Source organism: Cupressus sempervirens, chromosome 6 (genome assembly GCF_028749045.1).
Source record: "Cupressus sempervirens isolate cs-2001-9-10 chromosome 6, ASM2874904v1, whole genome shotgun sequence".
Classification (NCBI taxonomy): domain Eukaryota; kingdom Viridiplantae; phylum Streptophyta; class Pinopsida; order Cupressales; family Cupressaceae; genus Cupressus; species Cupressus sempervirens.
Window position 1 is genome coordinate 368,829,823 of NC_143123.1, and position 25,446 is coordinate 368,855,268.

The following is a 25,446-nucleotide window of genomic DNA, read 5'->3' on the forward strand; positions in this document are numbered from 1 at the left end:
AAGATTGCATGAAAAGATCATAGAGGTGGCTCTGAGGTTTCTTCAAATGGTGAATTTAACTCAAGTGTTATGATATGAGTATGTTGGTCTCATGAGTGGACTTACACTAGCTCACTTATTCAATTTGACCTTTGGATGGAATGGCTTTACAATATGCAATTAAAATATTTTAACCCTCAACTTATGAAATGAAATGAACTTAAACTTACAATTCTAAACTACTTTACTTCTACCCAACGATGCAAGGGATTGTGATATGGCTTTACAATGTGCAATGAAAATATTTTAACTCTCAACTCATGAAATGAAAACAACTTAAACTTACGATTCTAAACTACTTTACTTATACTCAAGGATGCAAGGGATTGCGAATATTTTTATGACTCTACTAGATGCAGTTTCCTCATCAACTTTACCCACCTAGTGCAATTGTCTAAGATGTGTTTGAAAGACGTTTAAATTACTACCATCTCATCAAATCCCATTTATGGATGCAAATCAATGAGGAAGTATCAAATGAAGTTAAATTCATAATAATGCCATTTGACCACGCAAGACAAGACTTACAACCAGTAAGAAACTAGCAGTTTTGTCTATGATAGAGTCAAGAAAGGATGCATTCATAATTAATTTTACCCAACTAAACTACTCAAAGCAAATTCTAACTAAATACTTGAAATCAAATTTGCTTTCAATGAAGAATGTAAGTCATCATGCAATACTCCAAAAGAATATACGTATCAAGTTATCAACCATGCACAACACAACAATGAATATAGAGCTAATTTGGTAGTATATTTGTGAAAATTCTCCAACAATCTCCTAGTAGTTCCCTATACAATGAGTGACCAAGATTAAAATGGAATCAATGGCCCAGTTTTATCTACCAAAGCCCTCGTACATCTAACTGCTATAGGCGTTAAATGCTTGCCCAATTACCATTAAAGCACCTTCATTTGGGGCAATTGAAAAATAACATTGCTTCCAAGCGCCAATAAGAAATTAGCTATGTTACCGGGTTTGGACCTTGGAGCTCGGGTCCAGATTCGAGCCCGAGTTCGGGTAGGGTCCCTGATTGGGATTGTGGGTCCGCCAAGCGCAAATTTGGGCGGACCCAGAGTCCCAATCAGGGACCCTGCTTGGACCTGCCGCGGACTTGGGGGGATCCGCGGCGCATGGGGCCATAAAGTGGTCCAAAAAACAATAAAATATGAGTTTTTAAATTATTTTTTTGTTTCTAACCCTAAAGGAAGGCAAATAAGATACTTTTCATTCATCTGATCTCTCATTTGCTTTCTCATTTTGGTGTGGCCATTTTGCAAGTTTGAAGAGAAGGTTGTAAAGATTGTTTGTGGAGTCTCAAATCCTTGCAATTATCAGTGCTGAGTGTTCCAGGTATGCATTTGATCCTTCCTTTTGCTTCTTTCATAGTTTGTTTTTTAGTTTTTTTTATTGTTCTAAATTGTTATCAAGTTTTGTTTAAAATTCTGAAATATTTTATATTTTATTTTTGTTATAGATTGCAAGAATCGTAGAATGAGTAGTTAGAGTTCAGTGGGTGGGGAGGGATCCCAAAGATTTAAAATTGAGAAAAGTTCTCCTTTGTGGAAGTATACAACAAGAATTGAGCAATGTGTTGGAGGGGGAGGGTGTATATGGAAATGCAATTCTTGCCAAACCCAATATAGAAGCTCATATTACTGGGTTAAACATCATTGCATAGGCCCACCAGGTAAAGGGATTAGCATGTGTGAGGGGCCTCGAGAGAGAGGTAAAAAGGGGTTATCGGCTTCTCAAATAGCAGGCATGTTAATAGAACAACAAGAGGTTGATAGGTTAGTGTCAAAGGGGAAAAATGATAGATCAAAGCAAAAATCACCAGCACCACCCTCTCATACAACCACTAGACAACATCCCTTCCTACCTACTCCATCTACGGATGAAGATGAAATAGAAACACCCCCATCTCGCAAGAGAGGCCCATTAGATAAGGCATTTCAAAATGAATAGAGAGAAATTGCTGACATAAAGGTTGGGGGTTGCCTCATTACGAATGGTGTTCCATTCAATTTAGTGAGATAACCTTATTGGAGAGAGATGGTGCAAGCAATAAGTTAAGCACCTCGTGGTTACCAAGCCCCTAGATAAGAAATGTTGAGAACCACCATATTGCATGATGAGAGAGAATGTAGAAAACCTCCTCAAACCAATAACAGATTCTTGGATCCAAACGGGTTTGAGCATTGTCTCTGATGGATGGAAAGATTGCAAAAACTGTCCATTAATAAATGTGATTGCTGTTTGCCCCAAGGGGGCAATGTTTTTAAGGGCGGTAGATTGTGAAAGTCAGGTAAAGGATGCAAATTTTATTGTCCAGCTTCTCATTGAATCCATAGAGTCTGTGGGAGTTGACAATGTTGTCCAAGTAATAAAGGACAATGCTAACGTTTGTAGGGCTGTGGGTGCTTTGGTAGAAGCACAATATGATCATATCTTTTGGACACCATGCACCGTCGACTCCTTGAACTTGGTGATGAAAGCAATTGGCACCTCAATTGAATGGGTCAAAAAAGTGTATGAGGAGGGTGAGGAGATCCAAATGTTCGTGACAAACCACCATATGTCACAAGCAATTTTCAGAACTTTCTCCTGCTTGGAATTATTGAAGGTAAATTTTAAACTTTATTTAGTTTCATTTATCATTTTGTGTCATACTTTACATAATTGAATAAAATATTTTTAACTTTTAACTTTTTTGTGTTGATTACATATTTGATATTTGAAAGTTGTTATTATATGAACTTACAATTTGAATTAACATGGCAGTAGGTTGTTGGAACAAGGTTTGCTTCACACACAATCATCCTTAGATGAGTTGTGAGGGTGAAAGAAGCATTGTCCTAAATGGATATTAGCAGCAAATGGGGTGGATGGAAGCAAGCCAATACAGAAAGGGCTAAAATTGTAAAGGATATAATCTTGAGTGATGATCTTTGGAATAGGGTGGAATATGTATTAGAACTCACTGAGCCCACCATGTCTATGCTTCGGTTTGTCGACACTGATGAGCCTTGTTTGGGGGACATATGATGCCATGGACTCCATGCTAGAAAGAATGAAATCGATAAGTTCAAATTTTTATACAATACTTTATCCTTGTTTATTGAGAGATTTTGATTTTTAATTTTAATTAAGTTATTAGCACTACATCAAGATAATTTACATGGACATCATTTGACATCCCAGGTCATTCAGAGGAGAGAGCAGGATCCTGAGGAAACCTTGTACAATCAGGTGAAGAAAATTGTTCTACATCGCTGAAACAAGATGACTGCACCTTTACAACTCCTAGCATATGCACTTTCTCCTAGATATTATAGTGGAGAGATACTTTCTATTCCTTGTAGAGTGGCACTATACAAAGATTCTGAGGTTGCTGGTGGGTATAAGATGGCATTTAGCAGGCTCTTTAGTGATCCTGGTGTGGCATCGAATGTTAGGAGAGAGTTTGTAGATTTTGTCTCAGGCTAAAATGCAGAGCCTTATGCAATCAATTACCAAAGTAGAATGGATGCCATTGGATGGTAGTACTTACGGGCAAAGTTACATGTATGTCAACCTCTTGCCATTAAGATCTTGTCACAAGTAAGCATTTAAGTTTTTTTTTCCTTTTCTTATGGCCACTTAGCTTGTAGAATTAGCACTCTTAAATTCCTTGTATTGTAAATTACAATTTCTAATTTTTTAAATTGTGTTGGTTGTCTCTTTAGGTTGCGAGGTCTTGTATTGTTGAGTGGGTTGCTAGATGTTGAGGAGGACGAGGAGAAATATGTGGCTGCATTTGGGGCTAGTGGAACTGGTTTGGGTTCCAATGATAAGGAAAATGATTTAGATGAGGATGAAGCCATTGATCCCTCATATTTTGATGACCCATTTGACCCTTGAAGGGCATTTGCATCTTTTATACTATGAGTCTATGATCATTGATAAACTATTAAACATTTGTCATTGACTCATTTATCACCATGTTTCAAACTTTATTATCTGTCAATTTGATGAAGTAGTCTATGTTTTGAAATTTCATTTTGCATTTTAGTAATTCAATGTATGATTTTATTTACAACATTAACATAGATTAATGATTGAGTATTGTTAACCAAAAATGCCTCCTTGCCAAATATTTGAATTTAAATGCCATAGCCCACCCAATAGTCATCCCACTTTTAATATCAAATAATGCCAATGCAAATACAAAATAAATGAAATAAAAACCTTATTGTATTTTCATATAAATCCAAGTTTATTTTTCCAGCCCCACAACTTTCTTAACCGTCATATCTTGCACAGATCTATGGTGTTCGCTTTCCCGCATTCTGACATTGCTCAAACTTCAAGCAATGCGGGAAAGCGACAATGTGCCATGTGTCATGTGTGTCCTATTTTCTTGCGGGCCGCAGACAAGGCAAGAAAGCTGTTAGAAGAGTTGGCGCATGACAAGCATTTTATTGGCTGAGTTTCTGACATGGTCGGTAGTGTGGGCCGCATGTTCCTAGTTTCTACCTTCACCGTCAGATCTCCCAAGATCAACGACAAGTGCTTTCTTGCTTTATCAAGATGCAAGGCTTTTAAGGAAAGCGGGTGAGTGCCTTGCCACCACATGGATTTTGGTGGACCCTTTCTTGTCAGAGCCGCAAAAGTTAAACTTGTCAGAACGACTAGGCAATTGTTAGAACACGTTAGTAGTTTGGGTGTATTTTATTGGACGAGGATGATGACTGGGCCAGGTCATTACGAGGGTCTTGCGTGACCGTCAATCTTGTGATGATCGATGGTTATCGCTTCCCCGCATTATGAAGTTGGAAAGTTTTTAAGGAATGCGAGGAAGTGACAATGTGCCATGTGTACTTGCGTGTCCGTCCTTCCGTGTAGGTCGCCAAGGTTGAAAAGAATGCCAGGTAGTTGCTGAGGTGGAATATGTGTCAGTTGCTTTGTACTGATTTGCCAAAAGCTTACATGGATGCTAAGGAGGATGCCGAGTGTTTAGTGGGCCCAAAAGTTTTAAGGGCATCTGCAGTAATAACAAAGGTTTTTTGTGATCGTCAATCTTGCAGGATCAACAATCGTTGCTTGCTCGCATTTTGAAGATGCGAGGAAATTAGACAATGCGGGCAAGCGCCTTGCGGACACGTGTCCTTGCGGGCCCAGGTGGAAGTTAAACAGGGAGCGATAGCGGTTAAGTTGGTAGTTTCATGAGGTGGCGCGGTTAAAGTAAACATGGCGGTCAAACACTTGAGGACCTCACAGGGTGGCAAAAAGAAATAATACCATTAGGCCACGTGGCCGATTCTATGAGTTTCTTCATAGACTTGCTGATTTTTCAGGGTTTTGACATGTCAAAAGGTTGGAAGGAAGCAACATTCAATGGCAAATCCGATATTTTGATCGATTGCAACCACTCTGCGGTTCCCCCCATGCACAATTATGGCTAAGCTTTCTTCTTTACCGTCTGGGTTGCCCATTTTTCTCCATTCTGCATTGATGGCGCCGTTTATGTCACTTTCAGGATTTCTCCTAGTTAGGCTTGATGATTTTCTTGCATCTGAAAGTGTACCCAGGATTAGATCTTTTTGATCTGTATGATTGCTCTCAGCAATCTTAATGGTGGTAGTTGTGCTTTGCCTTAGGGTAGAAGCTATTTGAGTTATGCTTGAACTATAAAAGCAAATTTTGTAAATTTTCTTAGGGTCAGTTCTTCTCTGTTTCTTTGGTATGCTTTGGCATGCACATTGTAAATTCCATTTGCCTCTGAACTATTTATGATATTCTGCCTTATCTCTTTCAGCCATTGATGTACTGTGCAAGATCTATTTGCCTCTCTTCAATGTTTTGTGGCTATCTGCAATTTGCATGACTGTATCTCTTTTGGCCTATGAATGATATATAAGTGAACTCTTTTCTTCCTTGTGTCATTCATTTTGGTTGTCTGATTTGCATGTGATTGTTGGGTTTAAGCAAGTTTGAATCTGTATATCTTTTGGTGTCATGATAGTTAATTGTGCATGTATGGGCAGATAGAGGATCAAACACTCTATTTTGATGCATCACCCCTTAGGTTATAATAGGTAGATTTGCTTTTATGCATTTCGTCTCCCTTTTCCTCTCCATGTGTAGTTAGTTGCATCCTAATGGTAAAGGAAGCTGACCTTCTCCAGAGACTCAATCTCAAAGTTCAGGTCCCACAACTTGGAGGTTGCTTCCATGTTTCACAAGGTTGCTTGAGATGCATTCCCTCAGGCAAGGTGCATACTTTTGTGACAACAAGTATTTAATGTTTATCTTTGACATTTGGCATTGATCATTAATCATGTAACATTGATATTTTCATACTATAAAATGACTTAGTAAGTTAGTTTTACAACTATGCAAGTTTCTCTTTTTTTTGCCCAAACCCACGAATCCGAATCCGTCCTCGAACCCGAATCAACAACTTAGGAAATTAGGTTAGAAGAAGCCACCAATCAATGGGCCAATAGGAATGAAACACCACTTTGTGGGCCAATAGGAAAATTGTAATGCTTCAACTGGCCAATCAAAGGATAGGTTAGGTACAAGGCACTAGATGCCTTCCACATGTGCACTTGGCGCGATTTGATTGGTTGATCTTTGACATGTGCAAACCTGATTTTTTTGATTGGCTGAAGACGAGTGGGTGCCAATTTGCAAGGTAAAAATAAATAATTAAGTTCAACTTGTAAAATAGCAAGTGTGAATTAAATTAAAATAATTTATGACAGAGGCCCCTTTATAAAATTATGTTTGAAAGAAACCTATTTTTCGCTCATAATACCCACATCTCTGCATTATAATGTCAACCCCTCAAAAATCATATAATTCCCAAAATCAGATTAAACTCTTTTCTATAAATACTTGACCACTCCTATCAAAGCTAGGCAACTTTATTGAACGGAATCAACTCCATTTAATATTAAAAACTTTGCTGGTTTAAATCGATTAATATTTTTTCGCATGGACTCTATAGCAATTTCAAACCCACATTTTTTATCATGCATATACCTGTGCTGAAATGAGAGGTAAATAGGGCAAAGACATATTGAGGGTGCAGAAATTAGAGGTAAATAAGGCACTTATACAAGCCTTAGATTGGATTTGTAATGAAATAAGGCACTCCTCAATATGCCTTGGGTGGTAAATGCAATTAAACAAGGCAAGATCAATAGCGGTTGAGTGGAGATTGCATGGTAATAAAGCGAAATTAGCATGCCCGGGAATCTGATAATTCATTCCAATAAGGCATCTTCACTAAATCTTGAGCAAAAATTGCGCACAAATAAGGTGTACCTTTTATGCACAGAGCAGAAAAAAGCATCAAGGCAAATTCAGTATGCAAAGGGCAGAAATCACGAGTGAATAAGGTGTATGCCTTAAGTGTAAGTTGGAATTATAGGGGCTATGTGGCAAGGTGAGATGCATAAAATATAAAATTTATGTTACATATAATGGAGATTTTAGGTTTTTGGAGATTCTAAAAAATTGCTGACTCTGCCAAATTTCAAGAAGCAACACACCTCCATCAGTTCTCTTCAGGTTAAAACTTCATCTTCACTCCATCTTTTTACACTTTGGCCAATTCATTTGATCACAAATCTCTTGCCTTCAATTCCACATCCTTAACTAACTTGATCCAACTCTCACTACTCATATCCCTAAGTGATTTGATCCCTAGCGAGCCAAAACTTCTCAAACTCATCTCCTAGACTCAGAGATTTGAAAATTGTCACTGAACTAAGAGTACACCGGACAATTACCCCACTTCCAAGTGAAAAAAAGGGTCCCCGTTTGCAATGGGGCGATGACGTGAAAACCTCACAACAAAACTAAGGAGAAAATGAGCAATGCAAGAAATCTAGAGTTACTTGAGAAATCTTTAGAGACTAATAGTCTCCCTTGCTAATTTCAATTGCTTGAGAACAAACCATCGGCTTTTTAGAATATACAAAAGGCAAAGGAGGGGCACTGATTAAATGGTCTTAAACGCCAAGGCTTCTGAAATGCAGGGGCTGCCACAAGAATCTTTGACGAAGAGTTTAAAGTTGAAGATTACTCCATTTGCTCGGTTTGTGAGGCTGGTTTGAATGTTGACACCAATCAATCTGATCATGTGCTTGCAAAAGATAAGAACAGCATCTCATCTAGTTTTTCGCTTTTTCAAAAGTAGTCTGATAGGTAAACCTGTCACTCGTACAATTAAGAAAGTGTTCTATCACTGGGCTGCTGCTTCTGTTTGTTCTCCTACCATAACTTCTCCAGCATCACCATTCCTTTGTCGGTAGACAGCAGAGCCACTCTTTTACCATCCAACACATGTTAGGTTTGGAGGTCAGATAATGCTTACAGAAAAATCAGCAGTCTTTGGAGATGTCTTTCCTGCTTCCAACCAATCCTTGAAGATAATGTCCTACCTGCTCCCAATCCCGATGAAGACAATGCATCACATTCCACTAGACAATCTAGTAGACTACAATCAAAGAGTCCACTGCCCGTAGGTTTGGCTAACATCAATGAGTTTTGATAGCTTCTGCAGAGCTATCATGTTCTAAAATTCTCAACAAGAACACATCTCTCATCCTGTCCACTTTGCTTCTGAGCAACTTGTAAGCTATTACAGAAACCAAAAGGCAATCATTTGTTACCTTCATAAGTAAGAGGAAGGGCCAGCTATCCTCAGACCTTGCAACCAAAACCTGCTCAATAGAATGGAGGTCCAAGAGAGGATCCTCCAGACTGGTTTGACTTTCAAGAGAGAGAACTGTATGCGCACAACATCTCCAGCTGTAATACACACCAAAAAGGCTTCAACTTCCAAAGAACTTGACTGTTAGTGGAATTGCTCGCGAAATGAAACCATGGTATGTATGGCCTGATATTCTTGGTGAAGGAACTAGTATATAGAATTGGATACTTAAGGGAATACTCTGCCTCAGGTCAACAAGAAATGCTTATGCACCCTTAGAACTTGAAGATAAAAAGTTTCTTTATGATCAACTTTATGTAATGGCTCAGAAATTCAGTCTTCGTTTTTGTATTCCAAATAACCCTCAAATATGCAACCTTCCATCTCATAGGTTGTTCTCAGCACTTCAGTCATACATTATGTTTCTTTCCTTTGTGGTTGGGCACCCTTCTTTATGGTGCTTTAGATTTCCTTTAATAAGGTGAATACTGTTGAAGGTATCTTGTGTCTTCAAACATTTATCGATATATGCATACACATAGATAGATCGACTGGTGTGTATTTCTTGCTTGTTATTCTTTATGATTCAGTAGTATTTCTTTGTAATTCAAATAGTAATTGAAATGCTACCTTTGTGTCTGATAAATAATGTTCAAGGATTGGATTTTTTCTGTTGCAGTACTTGGATGAGAACAAGCAGTTGATTCTAGCAATTATGGACAATCAAAATCTGGGAAAGCTTAATGAATGTGCACAGTAAGTTGTCATGCCTTTAACAGTTGCTATCTTTTTCTAATTGTACTTAAGTTGCTTCTAAGAATTTTTTTTAATCTCATTTGTAAATATATAGATGACATCATGTCTCAGGACATGCTAGTTTTGCAGAAAAATTCCCTGAATGGCATATGTACATATTTTTTGCCGCTTACTGATATCCTTCTGCGATTTGAGAGAAAAGGAACTTTTTGTCAATAGGATGGACTGGTTTACCAAGGTAGCTGGCTGTATTCAAATTTCTATGAAAGTAGAGAGTTGTAAATGACAAATATATGTCCAAATTACATAATACAAGCTATATGTAAGCCTAACATATTTGTGTCAATCCGAAAACCTTTGCAAGAACTGAGGATTCTCTAGCTAAATGAAATTCTGAATCATCAATTCAATTTTTATATTTATGCCTATGTATACATTAGTGGCCCGAGGAAACAGTGGGAACAGAAACAGGCCACTATCATCTTTTTTAATCTAGGTCTGTTTCTTTTTGGTCTACAATACAGTATTAATTATAGTCAGTAAGTTCTCTAGTAGATATTTAACAATAGTCTTTCTATATTATTGGAAATCAGGGATATTTTTCGTTGGGTTGAAGTTAAAGAATTTAAAGCTCTTAAGAAGATCAAGGTATTGAGGATGAATAATGTTGGATAATTTTGGTCAATGGAGCTTTTTATAATTTGAGCAATGAATACAATATTGTGAGGCATGAGGCGACTTTCGACATCCCTTAGGAGAATGGAGTTGCCAAGAGATTCATTATGATGATGATGGAGAAAGATAGGGGGCAGTAGTTTGGACAAAAAAATCAGGGATGCACAACTTCTCACTTGATTAGCAGGTCTCCTACTTAAGCTTTTGTTTGTTTGGAAAGAAGCCTTCATTGAGCATATCAAAGTTTTTGATTCTGAGTCACATAAATCTATGTGTAAGAAGAAGAGCTCAAATTGTGGAATTTAAAGTAGAGGAGACTGTTTACATTAGCTAGGAGATGCATCTCTGACCCCTTCCAATGTTTCTGGGCGATTTGGGCATGTTTCTTATAATAGAAACTGGTGCAAAGACAACCCTTCTTGAAAGAATGTCCTGTTCGGTTTCACTTTAGTCTCTGCTAGAAAAAAGAAGTCAATAACCTGTGTCATATGCCTAAAATAATAGGAAAACAAAATGAAAACGAATAACCCTATAATTGTGGTATGAGTTCACTTTTCAACATTCCAAATAGATGTGATTTTCAATTCCAATTCATGTGTCATGTTGGAGCAAATGTGATTGTAGATTTTCATTGACTAGTTCGAATGCCACACACGAGTATATATGGGAGTGTCAAGGCTTCAATTTATATTGTTATTTATTTGATTTGTTTAGAATGTTAGGTTGGATGAAAATAGAATTTGTAACATTTGTGGAAATGTTATTTGAATGAGCCAGAACAATATGAATATAATAGGGACCAAGAAGGGCTTATGGGAAAGTTTTGCATTCAAGATCTCATGCTTCGGCAATAGGGGCCTCAACAACAATGTTGAAAGTTGGAGATGGATGTGACTTCTAGAGATGTGATAAGAGAAGACGTAGGTCTTCTTGCAAGAGGCCAAGCATTGGTAGCTAAAGCCCCACTACAAAATTGTTTGATATGCAAGGTTGAGATACGGTTGATGCAACAATTGTATGCTTCTTTCATGTATATTAAATACCATTTAATGTTTGCTCACTCAACTATCAATGAGGAGATGGTTCAAGCTATCCATAATTCTATTCAAGGGTATGAAAAGCTTTGCACTACTACAATTGATAATGAAAGTGTTTGACCGGAGCAACAAATTGTACCGATATGAAGAGTTTTGTTTGTAGAGGGATCCAACATTGTGGTGGTTGGGTGGATAGATGTAAAAAATTGCCCATTTAATATTATGGTAACATGCAACAAAGACCTTTATTTTTTGAAGGAAAAGATTGTATAGAGCAAGAAAAGAATGCAAAATTCTTTCATAACCAACCATCATATGTAGTTCAAGTTGTTATAAATAGTGCCCCTGTTTGTAAAGTAGTAGTCTTGTTGGTACAAAAATGGTACAAACATATATCTTGGACACTAGTTGTGTGCATTTATTGAATAATGCACTGAAGATATTGGCAAATTTCAATGTATTTTATATCTCGTTGAAATGAGTTACAAAATGTAAATGTTCATATTTAATCATCACCACATACAAGACAAGGCATTTTATTGCAAATCTGTCAAGGGAGACCACCTCAAAGCCATTTATACACATTTTCTTCTAATTCTATACTACTCTAGCATCTTTATACACTAAAGAAGCTTTGTCTTCTATAGTAAGTAGTGATGCATGGGCATCATTGAGATAATCTATATAGGTATTGTAGTCGAGGTGAGAGTTATGGTTTTTGATGACCATTTGTGCATTGATGTTAAATTTGTTGTTGACTTTATCAAACCATGTTTGAGAGATTCGTAAGGAAAATGGATTTAGTGTGAAAGAATAAAGAAAAAACTAAATGTTGAGATCTTTCTCTATGAACTTTGATAAAAGAAAAGATGCATGGGAAATAGAACAAAATTAAGACATCTCTTTATTGTGTTGCTTATTTCTTGAATTCTAGGTTGTGTGATACATAATCAAGGTTACTAGGAGGTAGGGTTACTTGGAGATTGGTACTGATGTGACTAATTTTCAAAATCAGGAGACTAGGTATTTGGAGATGCCAATTTTTTTAATATAATTTAATAATTAGAGATAATAACAAAATGTCTAATGTCATTGTGTCAAAGAGTGAAAGAGTTAAAAAGCACATATTTCATATGAGATTATCACTACATATTGAAATTCACAATTTTGATGCTAATACAGAAACAAAAAGCAAAAAATTGGAATTCTTTGGCCTCCTCTTATACGTTTTATCATCCATACCAATGTAAGGAAACTTGGCAATAAAGAATATAACCGTTTCCACATAACCCATAATAAATCTAAAATAAACACGGAATTAAAATCCACATGCAAGAGAATAGACAACATACCCACAAAATTGTGACACAAGATATACCCTGGGAAACCCTCATTGAGGAAAAAACCCAGCCTCCAAAAGCATCCATCAGCATGTATTATTCAGCAAAAAATACCATTGCCATACAACCATGGAAGCCTTCATGGCCATAGCCACAACCGAGAAAACTATGTGAACAAGCATGAATCCACACATCCCATGCCATGCTTTCAACCTTCACAAATGCTCCCTTGGCTAACCTGTCAAGCCTTGTCCTGCTCGACTCTTGCCTTTTGTCTTCTCCTTGTCACTCTCTCTCTCACTCTACAACTACCCTTGTGGCTGCTTATATAGTAGCAAGTCCCACAAAACCACTAAGTGGTATTACATAAACCATGTGCTAAAACCATGTGCTACCTAACCCACTGACCCCACATTTAATATTGGGCATTTAATTATTTTCCCCCAATATTAAATAATTACATGAAATATTATCACAATGTTACAATACAACTCATCAAGAATATTCCATGAGAATCTTTACATGTTGCACGTCCATCTAGGTACAACATTACATAATAAAAAATAAAATAACAATATTATGCAATGTGTGCAACACCCATTATCTCAACAACCAAGGTTCCTCTAATGGTAGTATAATTGGGGACAATTCATAAAGGTCATATGGTTGAACCGCTTCATCCACTATGGCTGTAACTTCTCCATCGAGTGGATGTGGACTCATTTGGTTGAAAGACCCTCCATGAACCCAAGATCAACATGAGAGAGAAGACAAAGTGAGCTATTAATGTAGACCAAGTTCGCTACTTTCTTTGACCCTAATCGGTTCCTCTTAGTGAATGAATGAAACCACAAGTACTCCAGTTTCTCTTACAGGATGAAGAGCTAGCTACTCATGAGAGCAATTTGATTGCAAGTGATTTTAGTTCAGGGTTCTGCCCTGCATGGTTCCACCACCACTTTATATAGTTTGTATTTTTCTGCATATCATATAAAGCTTCTATGGAAGAAAAATCACTATACCCATGTGAAAATTTACTCAGTTGACTCCTTATAATTGAGGCATCCTCACATTGAACATAAAATGTTTTTATTGCAGCCCAACTCCCTTTTTTGCCTATATATCCTCATAAGGAGCCCTCTTAGTGGTCTCATGTATTATACCATTTAGGATTTAAGCTAAGTTACCGAATTCTCTCCAATAACCCTCAAAGTCTGGTCCTTGTCAAATTCTCCCCAAATTCTCCCCAAATTCTCGTGCAGAACTACGAATTCGTTGCAAATTTTGTCAGAGGAACCTAGGCAGAATTTGGAGCGAATTTTGAAGATTTGCTGCCCAATGGTTGAACCTGGGCTGAATTTGGTCTAGAAACATTTTTTATTAGATATTTGCAAGTGTTTTTTTTGGTCTAATTTGGTCTATTCGATGCTCCCAACCCTAAATTGACTGCTAAAAAGACCAAAAAAGATGGTTTATATATCATTTATGCATTTGTAAATGAAAATGAACACTTGCTTATAGAGGAAATCCGAATTGACAATAGGTGATATCCAAATTGACGATTAAAGAGGAATTTCTTTACAAAAGATACCATATCTTTGAATCCAGGGCTTAAATTTGAATCTCGACTTTTAATCTAGCCTGGTTAGAAATCCTCTAACCGATAGAAAATAAAAACTTCGATAACTGCATTTATCTTTTCACAAGTTCTTTCATTCTCAGATTGTCCTCTTGATATGGAAATATGTTCCATGCATGTGACCAAGCAAGTGCACCATGTTGTATTTACGAAATGGCTACGCAGCAACCAAAATGCACCATTCTTTATATTTTAAATAAATTAAAAATTATGAAGTAGCTGTATTGTAATTTTAAAATTAATTATTAAAATCAAACAATTGGTTAAATCAAGTGCAAATATGTCGCTACATAGACACTGCTGTTGTATTTATGGCTAAATGATGCAATTAATATCCTATTGAATGGAAACATAGATATGGTGTTGTATTTTTCTATGTTGCTTTACTATTAGCATAGTGATGTATGGACTTTTTTGTTGTTGCATATACACACACACATACATATTTAAAAAATATATGTTTTTGTACGGCCCAAAACAAATCTGAATCCAACCCATATATGTTTTTGTACGGATGAACCCAAAATGAATCCGAATCCAACCCCCAAAAAAATTTGGTCGAGTTTCGATCCAGATTCTTAAACCCGCATCTATTCCGGAATCCGAACAAACAACTTAGGGTTTAAGACATAGGAAACACAATGAAGGGGTGTTTTAAGTATGTTCCATCTTCCATGTAACTTTTCTTCTATCAAGGGATATAAAAAATGTATCTTTTGCCTCTATATTTTCTTGACTCTTTCAGTCATGGAATTTATTTCTTCATAAACTTCTCCTAATCATGGCTTGTCTGAATGTGCAAATTTAAGCACCTCACATATAGGCCCAATGAAGTCCATAAAAAATCCAACATCACCCCAAAGACAATCATCAAGGACCAAACCTCTCACCTAAACTAGTATTTATGAAGATCGTCTCCAAGCCACCAATGCATCAATAACTATTGTGGAACACAAAGCTCCTTTTACTTCACACAAATGATAAAAAAAAATACATTAAGAAGCAAACCACATACCAATAGGTCTCTAAAGTTCCACCTTGGAAAATCCATTGAAACTTGCCAATATGTGAGTGCACTAATTAATAAATGCACCCACCATGGCGTCCAAAATATATGCTTGTACTTTTTTGGCATTAACATACCTATTGCTTTATCAGTAGGGCCAACATCAATAACATCATAGACTTCATGTGATGCCCCATTTCCTGATGTAGGAGTATCTCCGATGAATTGGTGATCGACATCAACCCAAAAAAATATTGTTTGTTTCATTTAGTTTTGTTTTGGTTCGTCTTGGTCTCAATACCACTATTAGTTTTGCATTGTCTTTGTTTCGTTGGCTCCAACTCATAACAGGAAAGTTGAGATGATTGTGAGTTTTATACATTGGCATTGCTTCATTAGAAGTTAAAATGCAAAGTTAACATATTATTCCCTGAATTTATTATGGACTCAATAAGGTTTCACCAAGTGCCAAGAAAAAAATATATAGAGGCACCGGCTAGAAGATCACAGCTTATGGATGTGTAGACAGGCCATGAGGATTGTTTGACATAATAGTTGCAGAATATATGCCAAATGGATTATAGAAAAGGCTTTAGTTTCTTTCAAGTAACTGAAATGGACAGGTGTAGAATTTTTTTTTGGGTAAAACAAACCTTCCAAAACGAAGGCCAAGCATATTGGAAACGGTTGTTTCCAGAAAGTGTCAAAGCAGCCAGCAAGAGAGGAGCATTGTGGTGTTACTTGGAGGCCAGTGATATACAAGAGGACTACATAGAGAACACAAGAGGAAGCACACAAAGGGAGGGTGGCTGCACATACGTAAGAGGATGAATGCTGTGTAGTTGGGCTGTGTAGTAAGGGGGATTGATTGTGGGTATCAAGTTGGTGTGGGAAGGGAGGCATAAGTAAAGGTGGATTTCTATTTCAGAGTTGCATAGAAGGTAAAAGGGCAGCCATGGGTATTTAAACTGTCCTTAACTCACACCAAAGGAAACAGGGATGAGGAGTAGCGGGGGAATGAAAGAACAAACCCTGGCGTGATAGAGAGAAGGCAGAGAATAAAAAGTCCAAAGAGTGGGCTTGTATTGTAATATGATTCAAATTGTGTGCATTAAGAATTCACTATCGTATGTCTTTTAGATTGTAACCTTAGATTGTTGCTATATCTGAATTTTGGGCAGAGAATTGCCTGTTTGAATTTGAGAGTTGTGTTTGTCGAGCGTAGGGGATTATACCCTTTGCATTACCTTCTCAATGCTGTCCCATAGCTGGTTATGAAGTGATTCTATTGTTTTTTCAAGCCCTGAAGAATATATTGCTGTCAAATAATTAAGGCCTTCACTGCATGTCACCATGACATTAATTAGTAGAGGATTTCTAACATCTGTCCACCCATCTGTCTCATACTAGCATCCTTTTGTAGACCACACTGTCAGTTAGAATAGTGCCAAGCTTTTCAGATCCAGGCAGTTTATATCCAAAGGTGAGCAAGCAACATTGAACGGTATTCCATTTGCATAAAATAAGCATTGAATCACTGCAACAACTGCCTCTCAATATGACACATCAACTTCCAATGGTCTTTGAACTGCCAACATGTGGTCTTCTGTGATACTATTGTGTTGGTACATCTCTAGAAGACACATTTGCCTTTGTCTCTCTATTCTGATTATGAGTTGTAGCAGTTGCCCCTGTCATTTAAGCATGGGAGGAGCTCATATTATAAACTTTTCATTAGCCCTATCTTGATCCCTCACAACGTCACATCGTTTTACGACATTTGGACAAGGATTGACAACTTTTCCATCTATGTGAAAGAAATGAGTCTCACCCTCGTGCAAGCGCCTTGCCATGCCATTAGACAGAGCTTACATTTGATTGTGGTTGTTCCACCTGCATTTTTTTGCACCAAAACATGATTACAATTCTTCCACAATTGGTACAAGGCTTGTTCCCCCTCTGACATTTTCCATGGAAAATTATTGTTTTTAGCAGTAGCTCTGCTATTCCCCTTCTCAGTGCTTATACTTTTTCTAGCATGTTCAATATTTCAATGAAGTAAACTAAAGAAAATATTTCTACAAGTGAGCTAGCTGCTAGCACGTGCAATATGAATTATATGCAAATTAATGAAATGTAATACACAAATATTTTATTTGTGTATTGAAGATAAATTTTGCACTGATTGTTTGCAAATGAAAGACAATTTATGCATTTAATAACTCGTTTTCAGCTAAATCTTGAATTTTATGAGTTCTGCATGTACAAAACCCTGTTGTATGAGGATGATCATATTAAAATTCATTGAACTAACAAGAATTTTTATTTTTTATAAATATTTGCATACTTGATTAAGGGATGAGAAGAGTTTTTTGAATGGATTTAAGTGGAGACGTGGACAGGAAATTGCTTTTGTGCATATGCAGGAAGCAATATATAGCATGTATAATGCTTTTTTTAAAAATAATTTTTTTCTCTTACATGGTGAATTGCTCTAACGAATCTGATCAGTTATGGATTGTTTCATTTTATGAGTTTCTTGTCCATTCTAGAATCCAAGCAGCTCATTGTTCACATTGACTTCTTTCTTTCTATTGCTTGAAACTAAACAACAGCATACTGTTCCAATGTCGGAAGCTCTATTCCTTCTCCAGAGGCTATTATGTAGTTATATACTCAACTTCTCTTTGCTGCACCACATTTTTCACTTTTTCCTTAGTTTTTCTAAACACATTTTACCCCATTGTTTTTCTAGAGATGTCAAAAACTCATTGGGAGACTTTGGAGTTGTTGGGCTACATTGGAATTGTGGACCTTGTAAACCCAAATGCCTTTGGAGACGTCTTGGATACTAGAGACACATCCGAGTCCTCGAGATGCATCCTAGGGGCCAAAGATGCATTCTCTTGGTAACCTTGTACATAATTCACCAAGGGGAAGTCTCAATATGAGGACAGTATTATTGAAGGGGTTTTGGATTGTGGTGAAAAAAATTCATGGCTAAAATGAGGATTCTTCAATTATTAGGACTTAGTGCAATAAGATTCCCACGGGTTAGGTGATTTTTCTTTTGTGGAAGTCTTATAGCACATGCACGTAGAGAAAGATCTTAGAGTGGTGGTGGAACCAAAAAAGTGAAGTGCTTGATTTGCAATCATTTGCAATCAGATAGTTTTGACAAGTTTCCAACTCTTCATCTTGCGACAGGATTTGGAATGCTTATGGTTTCACCCATTCACTTAAGGGAACTGATTGGGGTAGAAAAAGAGAACCTAGTCTACACATAGCTCACTTTGACTTCTCTCATGTGCTCCTTAGATACAAGGGGATCCTAAAGCAAAATGGGACCATATTTGACTTGATGGAGCGAATGCAGTGTTGGAGCATATGAACTGGGTGATGTAGATGGCCTCATTGAGTTATCCCATTTATTACTCAGAGGAACTTGAGCGTGGGAGCGATAAGCATTTGGAGAGCATCATAGTTGAAGACTTGGAAATTGACAACATAGATAATGTATGTGTTGGCAATTTGGCTAAGGAGAGTTGTTAGCGTTGTCATTAATGGCAACATAACATTGATTTTGAGATGACAGAAGTCAAAGTTAAGTTTGGAGGAACTATACTTAGAAAATTGTCCAAGTATAATACTGGTAAACAAGGAACATGCAGATAATTTTGTTTGGTGAGCTTCACAGAAAGCATATCAGGTTATGCGAGCTTAAAGGTAGATAGTATAGACACTATAGATGACGTATGTAAGGCTGCTAAAGATTATGTTATGATTTGCATTAGTTTTGGAAGGATTTCTAGAGACAGTTATAACAATGCAAAACAGGGCAACTGACACAGTATTCGGTTTTTGGTTAAGGAAATTTTTTGGCTTGACAAAATAAATACTTAATAAGGTAAGGATGACCTCCTAGATGTTAATCCTCACTTGGCAAAAGTTAATTTGATGATATAGTAACATGCAAGACAGCACAAGGCCGATAGTTCAAAGATTATGGTATAAGGAAGATCTTTTTGTTTAGTGAAGTTGCCAATTGTATTGTAATGATATGATTGTTATATGTTCACTTTGTATGTCCTGTATAGATGCAAAATTGATGATATCAGCAGAGCAGAGCAATTGTATGAATGTTTTGTGAAGTGGAACTACAAGGACAAATCAGATATTGAAGATATCAGCACTGTCAAGGTTTTGTATCTATTCATATAACTTGTAATGTTGTATATGCATGTTTGGGCAGTGGGGTCAGCTTCTATTTTGTATTTTAATACTAATAACAACTCCTAACAGAGTTGAGGCTACTAACAAGGTCTGGTCCTCTCACAAGGACAAATACACTATACGGATGTAATAAACTCCTAATAGGGTCAATATCTTTCACAAGATATTCTTGATTAGTGAATCATTTTGTGGGTACCATCCCCACTGAGGTTTTCCCTTGGCCAGGGTTTCCCTTATTAACACAACATGATGTTATGAGTTTCTTTATTTTGTGCATGGTTTTACTTTTCAGTTTACTGTTATATGCAAGTTTAAGATTAGTGAATGATATCCATAGTTGGACAAAAGTTGTTTAAAGCATGTAAGTGATCCCCCTCCCCTCCTCCCCCCTTAGTTATATTGGTGGACTTCACCTTCTAACAGTATGTTTGGAACCTCATCCATTGAATGGCATCATATGATCACTTACATTTATAATTTTTTTGTTTTATGTATATAGATCAGCATTTTGCCTTGTAGCATAGCTCTTGAGCCAAGGGTCTTAAACGTTGACACTATATTGATCTATTATATTAGCTTTTATGTTTAAACTTGAAAGTTCAATGTTACGGTATTGATTGTCAAAGAAATTAAAATAAAAAACAATCAATCTCTCTAGTTTTCCTCTCATAAAACTTAATGTATATTTTAAGTTTCAATATATTATATATTAGGGAAAAATTGGCATGTCAAGTAACCATTGCTTATTTTCTTTTTTTGTAAAATATGAGACACTGATATCAAGACTCTTCTCCTGTACCAATACTAATCTTCTGACTACTATGGTACAATCACAATGTGAGAGGGTACACGCTTTGGAATCTGAAGACTAGAAAGACATTGTATAGTTGGAATGTGATCTTTATAGAGTTTAGATCATTAAAGCCTTTGCAACAAAAATATGAGAAAATAATGATATAGAAAAATTCAAAGTTAGACGATGTTATAGCTACTTCTAATCTAGAGATTCAAAATAGACTAATGTGAACAGTTTAGCTAATATTTAGGAAGGAGAACAACCTCCAATCCCAATCCCAAGGAGCTGAACTTGACAAAGAATATATTTTTGAACCAAATATATGACTTAGATGCATCTTGTCATTGCCTTCTAACTTGAATACAAAGCCTTGTGGTAAATTTGTTGTATCTTACTGTGAGTCGGCATTTTGACCACCAATTTTAAGCTTGAATATCCAGCCTTCCTAATGACCCTCCCTTGGAATATCTCAGTATTCCCCTATGATTTATATTGAGAATGTTATGTAAAATTATGTTGTGGAAGGCAGGTTTCAGATGAAGTTTCATGACAATGAACCAAAATGCTCAAGCACACAAGTTCAAGGCTTTCCTTTGTAAATTTGGAACCAATTGAACAAGCTTCAATGGTTCAAAGGTTCAATAGTTCGAAGTCCAAATGCAGATCCAAGTCAGATTTTGATATGCAGATTCAAGTACCCTAGTTTGAAGTTCAACTTCAGATTCAGAGTTCAGCTCAGAGACATGATCACGGCTGCAATTCAATGGTTCAAGAGAAATGCGAATTCCAATTTTCAAAGTTTAGAGTTCTAGGTTTGAAGTTTTGAATTGGGTTCAAATTATTAGAATGCAGATTCATAGATATTCAAATTCAGGTCAAAGACATGGTCATTCTTCCCAGAGGTAGAGAGCAACACAGGCACACAGTTCAAAAACATATAACCAGTACAAAGAATCTGATCCACTGATTTGAAAATGATAGTTTAAACTCAAAATCATGGTACAGGGATTCATATTTTTGAGTTATATGTGGATTTAACAAATCATCAAGGATGTTTCCTCCTATTCATTGCTATTTTGAGGATCAGGCAATAGGGGCAAAACCTCAGCTCTACAAGTGTTATGTTCTCACTTGAACTTAAGAATCTATTCATCCTCAAAACCTAACTTGGTATGAGGAAGGTATGAGCACATTGATGGTGCAATGAGGTATGATAGTTGTAGAAGAACTCTTAGAAAGAGTGGCTTTTCTTCAAGAGACTTTCTCTTTTATGATTTGATGAGAAAAGCCTCCCAATGAATGAAACAATACATCATGTGAATAACATGTAATGGTCAGTCTTTGAATCCATAGAACAATCACATTAGTGATGCTTGACATGTCATAGGGGAATCATACCAATGACCATGGGACTGTGCATTGACGAAAGTTTGTGTAAATGCAATGGAGATCGAGATGTAATGGACAGTTTGAAAGAAGAGATTGCTTGATTGATACTAAACCGAGATCAAAATATTTATTGTAAGTGTTGCAATATGCCAAGTTGGCATCCTATTATATTGCAAATCATTCCAATATATTTCATGCAAGTCCACATTTTGACGATGGAGGTACTAAGGCTATCAACAAAGATCGGGCCACAAACTTTTATGAATAACATTGTCATCAAATCATATTACACACCATAATGGATATAGTACAGATCCAAAGGAAGGTTGTGATTCTTCACACTATAAATCTAATGAATGGGAGCACCGATGATGTATAGATCATTCATTGTGATTTCCATGAACAGAGCATGTGAGCTCAAGTTTCTTGGTAGAAGACGACTTGGAAAGACATAGCCCGGGAAAGCATTGAAGAAGGGCACTGACTGCACACATGATGACTGTGGACCAAGCAAACACATGTCATCATGTACGGGGAGATACTTTGCTAAGTGTTGTAAAGGATAGTTACAATCGGGCAGAACCATGGAGGCGTTGACATTGCCCAAGATCTGTTTAATAGAATGACAGTCATGGCAAAACATGAAAATCCCAAGTGTCTCGATGGTTACAATCATTGACACATGCATAAGACAAAGGAAAATCTCTTGAGGATGTCTCCCCGAATGCATATTCTTCAAGCTTTACCATGGCACGTGAAAGATACCGATATCAGGTAGCTTGTATCGTGCTTGGTTCAGATGTCATAGTGTGGTAGATAATGCAAAGAGGAACACGACAAATGAATGCGAAAGACCTAATCAACTGTCGATGATGAGAACACGGGATACATGTAGCATGCTCGACAGTATGCCCTTGGCATCCATTCCTCTGAGAAATGAATGTTGTAGTCTAATCGGTCTCTGTTCAAAGTAATGGCAACAAAACCATTATTTCTCCCCCATATTCACAATATCAAAGTCAATATATTTGAGGTGGAGAAAGAAACCCACAGTGCGGAAACCACATCCAATGAAGAACATCGCAGCAAGTGCCAGTAAACACCCTCCAAATCCGTAGAATACAGACAGATAGATTTCATCATTTACACTAGTATCTCAATAAGTGGTAAAATGGCCTTGGGAATGAGTTATTTAAAAATGAAGAAATCCCATTCGAATACCAATATTGAACAGGGACTTTCTTATATCCACGACTCTAGAACATATAGTCTGCCCAAACCCGATCACAACAACTTTACGAGTTGAAAGAACTTTGATCCTTCAGTAATGTACAACATCGAATGATAAGTCTGATGTTTTATGTGGGCTAGGGATTGCCTACTCTTCTCAGTGAAGTTTTGAAGAGGAAATGTAATAGATTTTGTTGATATTGATAGCTTGAAGAATTATAAAGGCGGTTTGTTGAGACCTTTCTGGTGTATTGTCCAGTGATAGTGAGTTTTCCATTTGAGACTCAAAACAAGAGAAATAAGGCTTAGTGATCAAAGATCCCATAATAAGGAGAGTTGTATCTTCAACTATTGACCTGTTGAAAGACATGAACAAGGAAGCTGATTTCCATATGGCTTAGTGTCTTTTCAGAGTGCTCACATAAAGATTGGGAGGATAAACATGTTATGGATAATATGTGTAAGCCATGGTTCTTTCTCAAGGAGACACTTATTAGTCAGGTGTTCCATCTGTCCAAAGAGTGTCATTTTATCACTAGAGGGTAACTTTAATGTTGATAAAATATAAAGTCCTATATTTAAAAAGATAATCTTTAAAGACATTGAAGAGTTAGTTACTCAAACTGAAAGGAATCATTCGGAAAAAGAAGATAAATATGCAAATGGAACCCAAGTCGAGGGTTCTTTTCTTGAAGGAGGTAGACTGTGTGTTGCATGTGAGGGGAATGTAGAATCTATATTGATGAGCAATTTTTGATTGTAATCAGGGCTGTTGGTTCTAAGTTAGATTTCTTTTCCAGTTTTCTGCAAGTATTTTGATTTTCAGTAGTATTCAATTGGATAATTTTTGGGTTGAATGAAGATTCCATTATTTCGAAGATTATGCGCTTCGGATCAATCTTATTCTTGGTTTATGTGTGAATCGGGGCTGAGTAATGGAGTTAAATTCTACTACTGAACTTATTTATTGTAGAGGTTGTTCTTGTTCGATTAATCATTTCTTGAGCTTTCTAATCGCATATATGAGGTGAAAGACCTGTGTGTGTTTTCATTGTTGTATGTGAAGGTCATTTCTTTTCATTTCTGTTTAGTCATTTACCCCCTATCCAAGAATAGTGAGGGTAGCCTTTGCTTTTAGGTTAAAAGCATTTCTTAATTCCATTCTTTGCATATCCAATCGAGGAGCTATACCTTGTAAAATTCAGAGGGTGCTTGCATAACCTCATTGCAATGTGACCCAACTGTTGGTGTTGTTTTGTCTTCGAGCTTGGGCGTTTTTGAGTCATCTTGCAAGCTTTTCGTGTGAAGACAAATATGTTTACAAACACTTACCCACTCTTCATCTGCAATTTGTTTTTCATTGGATTGATGGTGGTCAAGTGAACGTAGGCATCATAGAGTAGTCGATCAAAAGATGCAATGTGTATTATGATATGTGAAGGAGACTTTGTATTTTGGCTTTGAGTCTAACATAGGAGACCATATGTGTCAGTTGGCTACATAGATTTGGATTGGGTACTTGATGATAGGAGATCTACTTGGGTATATGTCTTCATGTTGATAGAGTTTTTGATTTGGTGGTCTTCCAAGAAGCATCACAGTGTCAAAATCAACAACAAAGTTAGAGTACTTTCGACAGTCTCTAGAATTGAATGAACTAGTGTGTTCTTGGAAGATAGTAGATTATTTGTATGTGTTAAAAGACACGTCGACGATTCAATGTGACAGTTTGAGTGCTCTTTAGATCACGAAGAATCTTGACTTTAATGAAAGGACTAAGTATATCAAGGTCAAGTATCATAAAGTTTCTGAACTATTGCAGCTTTAGAACATTTTGATTGGCTATGTTCGGATAGAGAATTGGGTAGTGGTTATCTTTACCAAGCATCTGATGGAGAGTAATATCGTCAAGTTTTGGGAGCAGTAGTGTTTACTATTAATAGCTTGTCATTTATGCGTATTTGTATCATGACATTCCCTTACTCATCTATGTATTGTAAATATATTGTATATCCTCCAATTTCACATTAAATAGGAATACTGGAATTGGAATTTATTACACATTTATTGCTTAATGATGTATTACAATGTTGAATTAACATTTAAGTGTGTTGATTTATCCAATGCAAGTTGTATTCCTAAGGTAACCACTCAAGTGGCATGCTACAACAAGGCTGATGTATGTTATCATCAATCTTGCACGAGACTAATGAAGCAAAGTTACCTAATGTCATGCTTGTGTCTCATATCAGGCATCCTTCTGTTTGACAACATAGGCCTTGGGCTTATGATTATGCCTGTTTTTATAGCAAAAGCAAAATTCGGTGTTGTTTGACAACAAGACAAGAGATAGAGTTGATCAACTATTTAGATAAGATGAAACTCTTCAACCAATACAATATGATTAAAACCTTAGCCTTAGCAACCTCCCAACTTGACTTGATTCGAGGTTTCAATTTGTGACTTTGAAACACCCCTTCAAGCATGAGAGAAGCTTACAAAAATATCTAAGAAAACATATGTTGCGAGGGGACACAAACCGGAAAATTGTCTCATAACTTTGAATCCTCAAGAATTCAGCACTATTGATAAT

At 36.7% G+C, this 25,446-nt stretch overlaps 1 protein-coding gene across 2 annotated transcripts in view; it reads left to right on the top strand.

Annotated features, from left to right (window-relative positions):
- AN3 (SSXT family protein) overlaps window positions 1-25,446 on the top strand; it is a 108,007-nt gene that overhangs the window by 37,332 nt on the left and 45,229 nt on the right. For both annotated transcript variants that reach the window (XM_089788204.1, XM_089788207.1), the window contains exon 2: window positions 9,432-9,508. In XM_089788204.1, coding sequence (XP_089644330.1) covers window positions 9,432-9,508 — 77 coding nt within the window. The remainder of the gene's footprint in view (window positions 1-9,431; window positions 9,509-25,446) is intronic.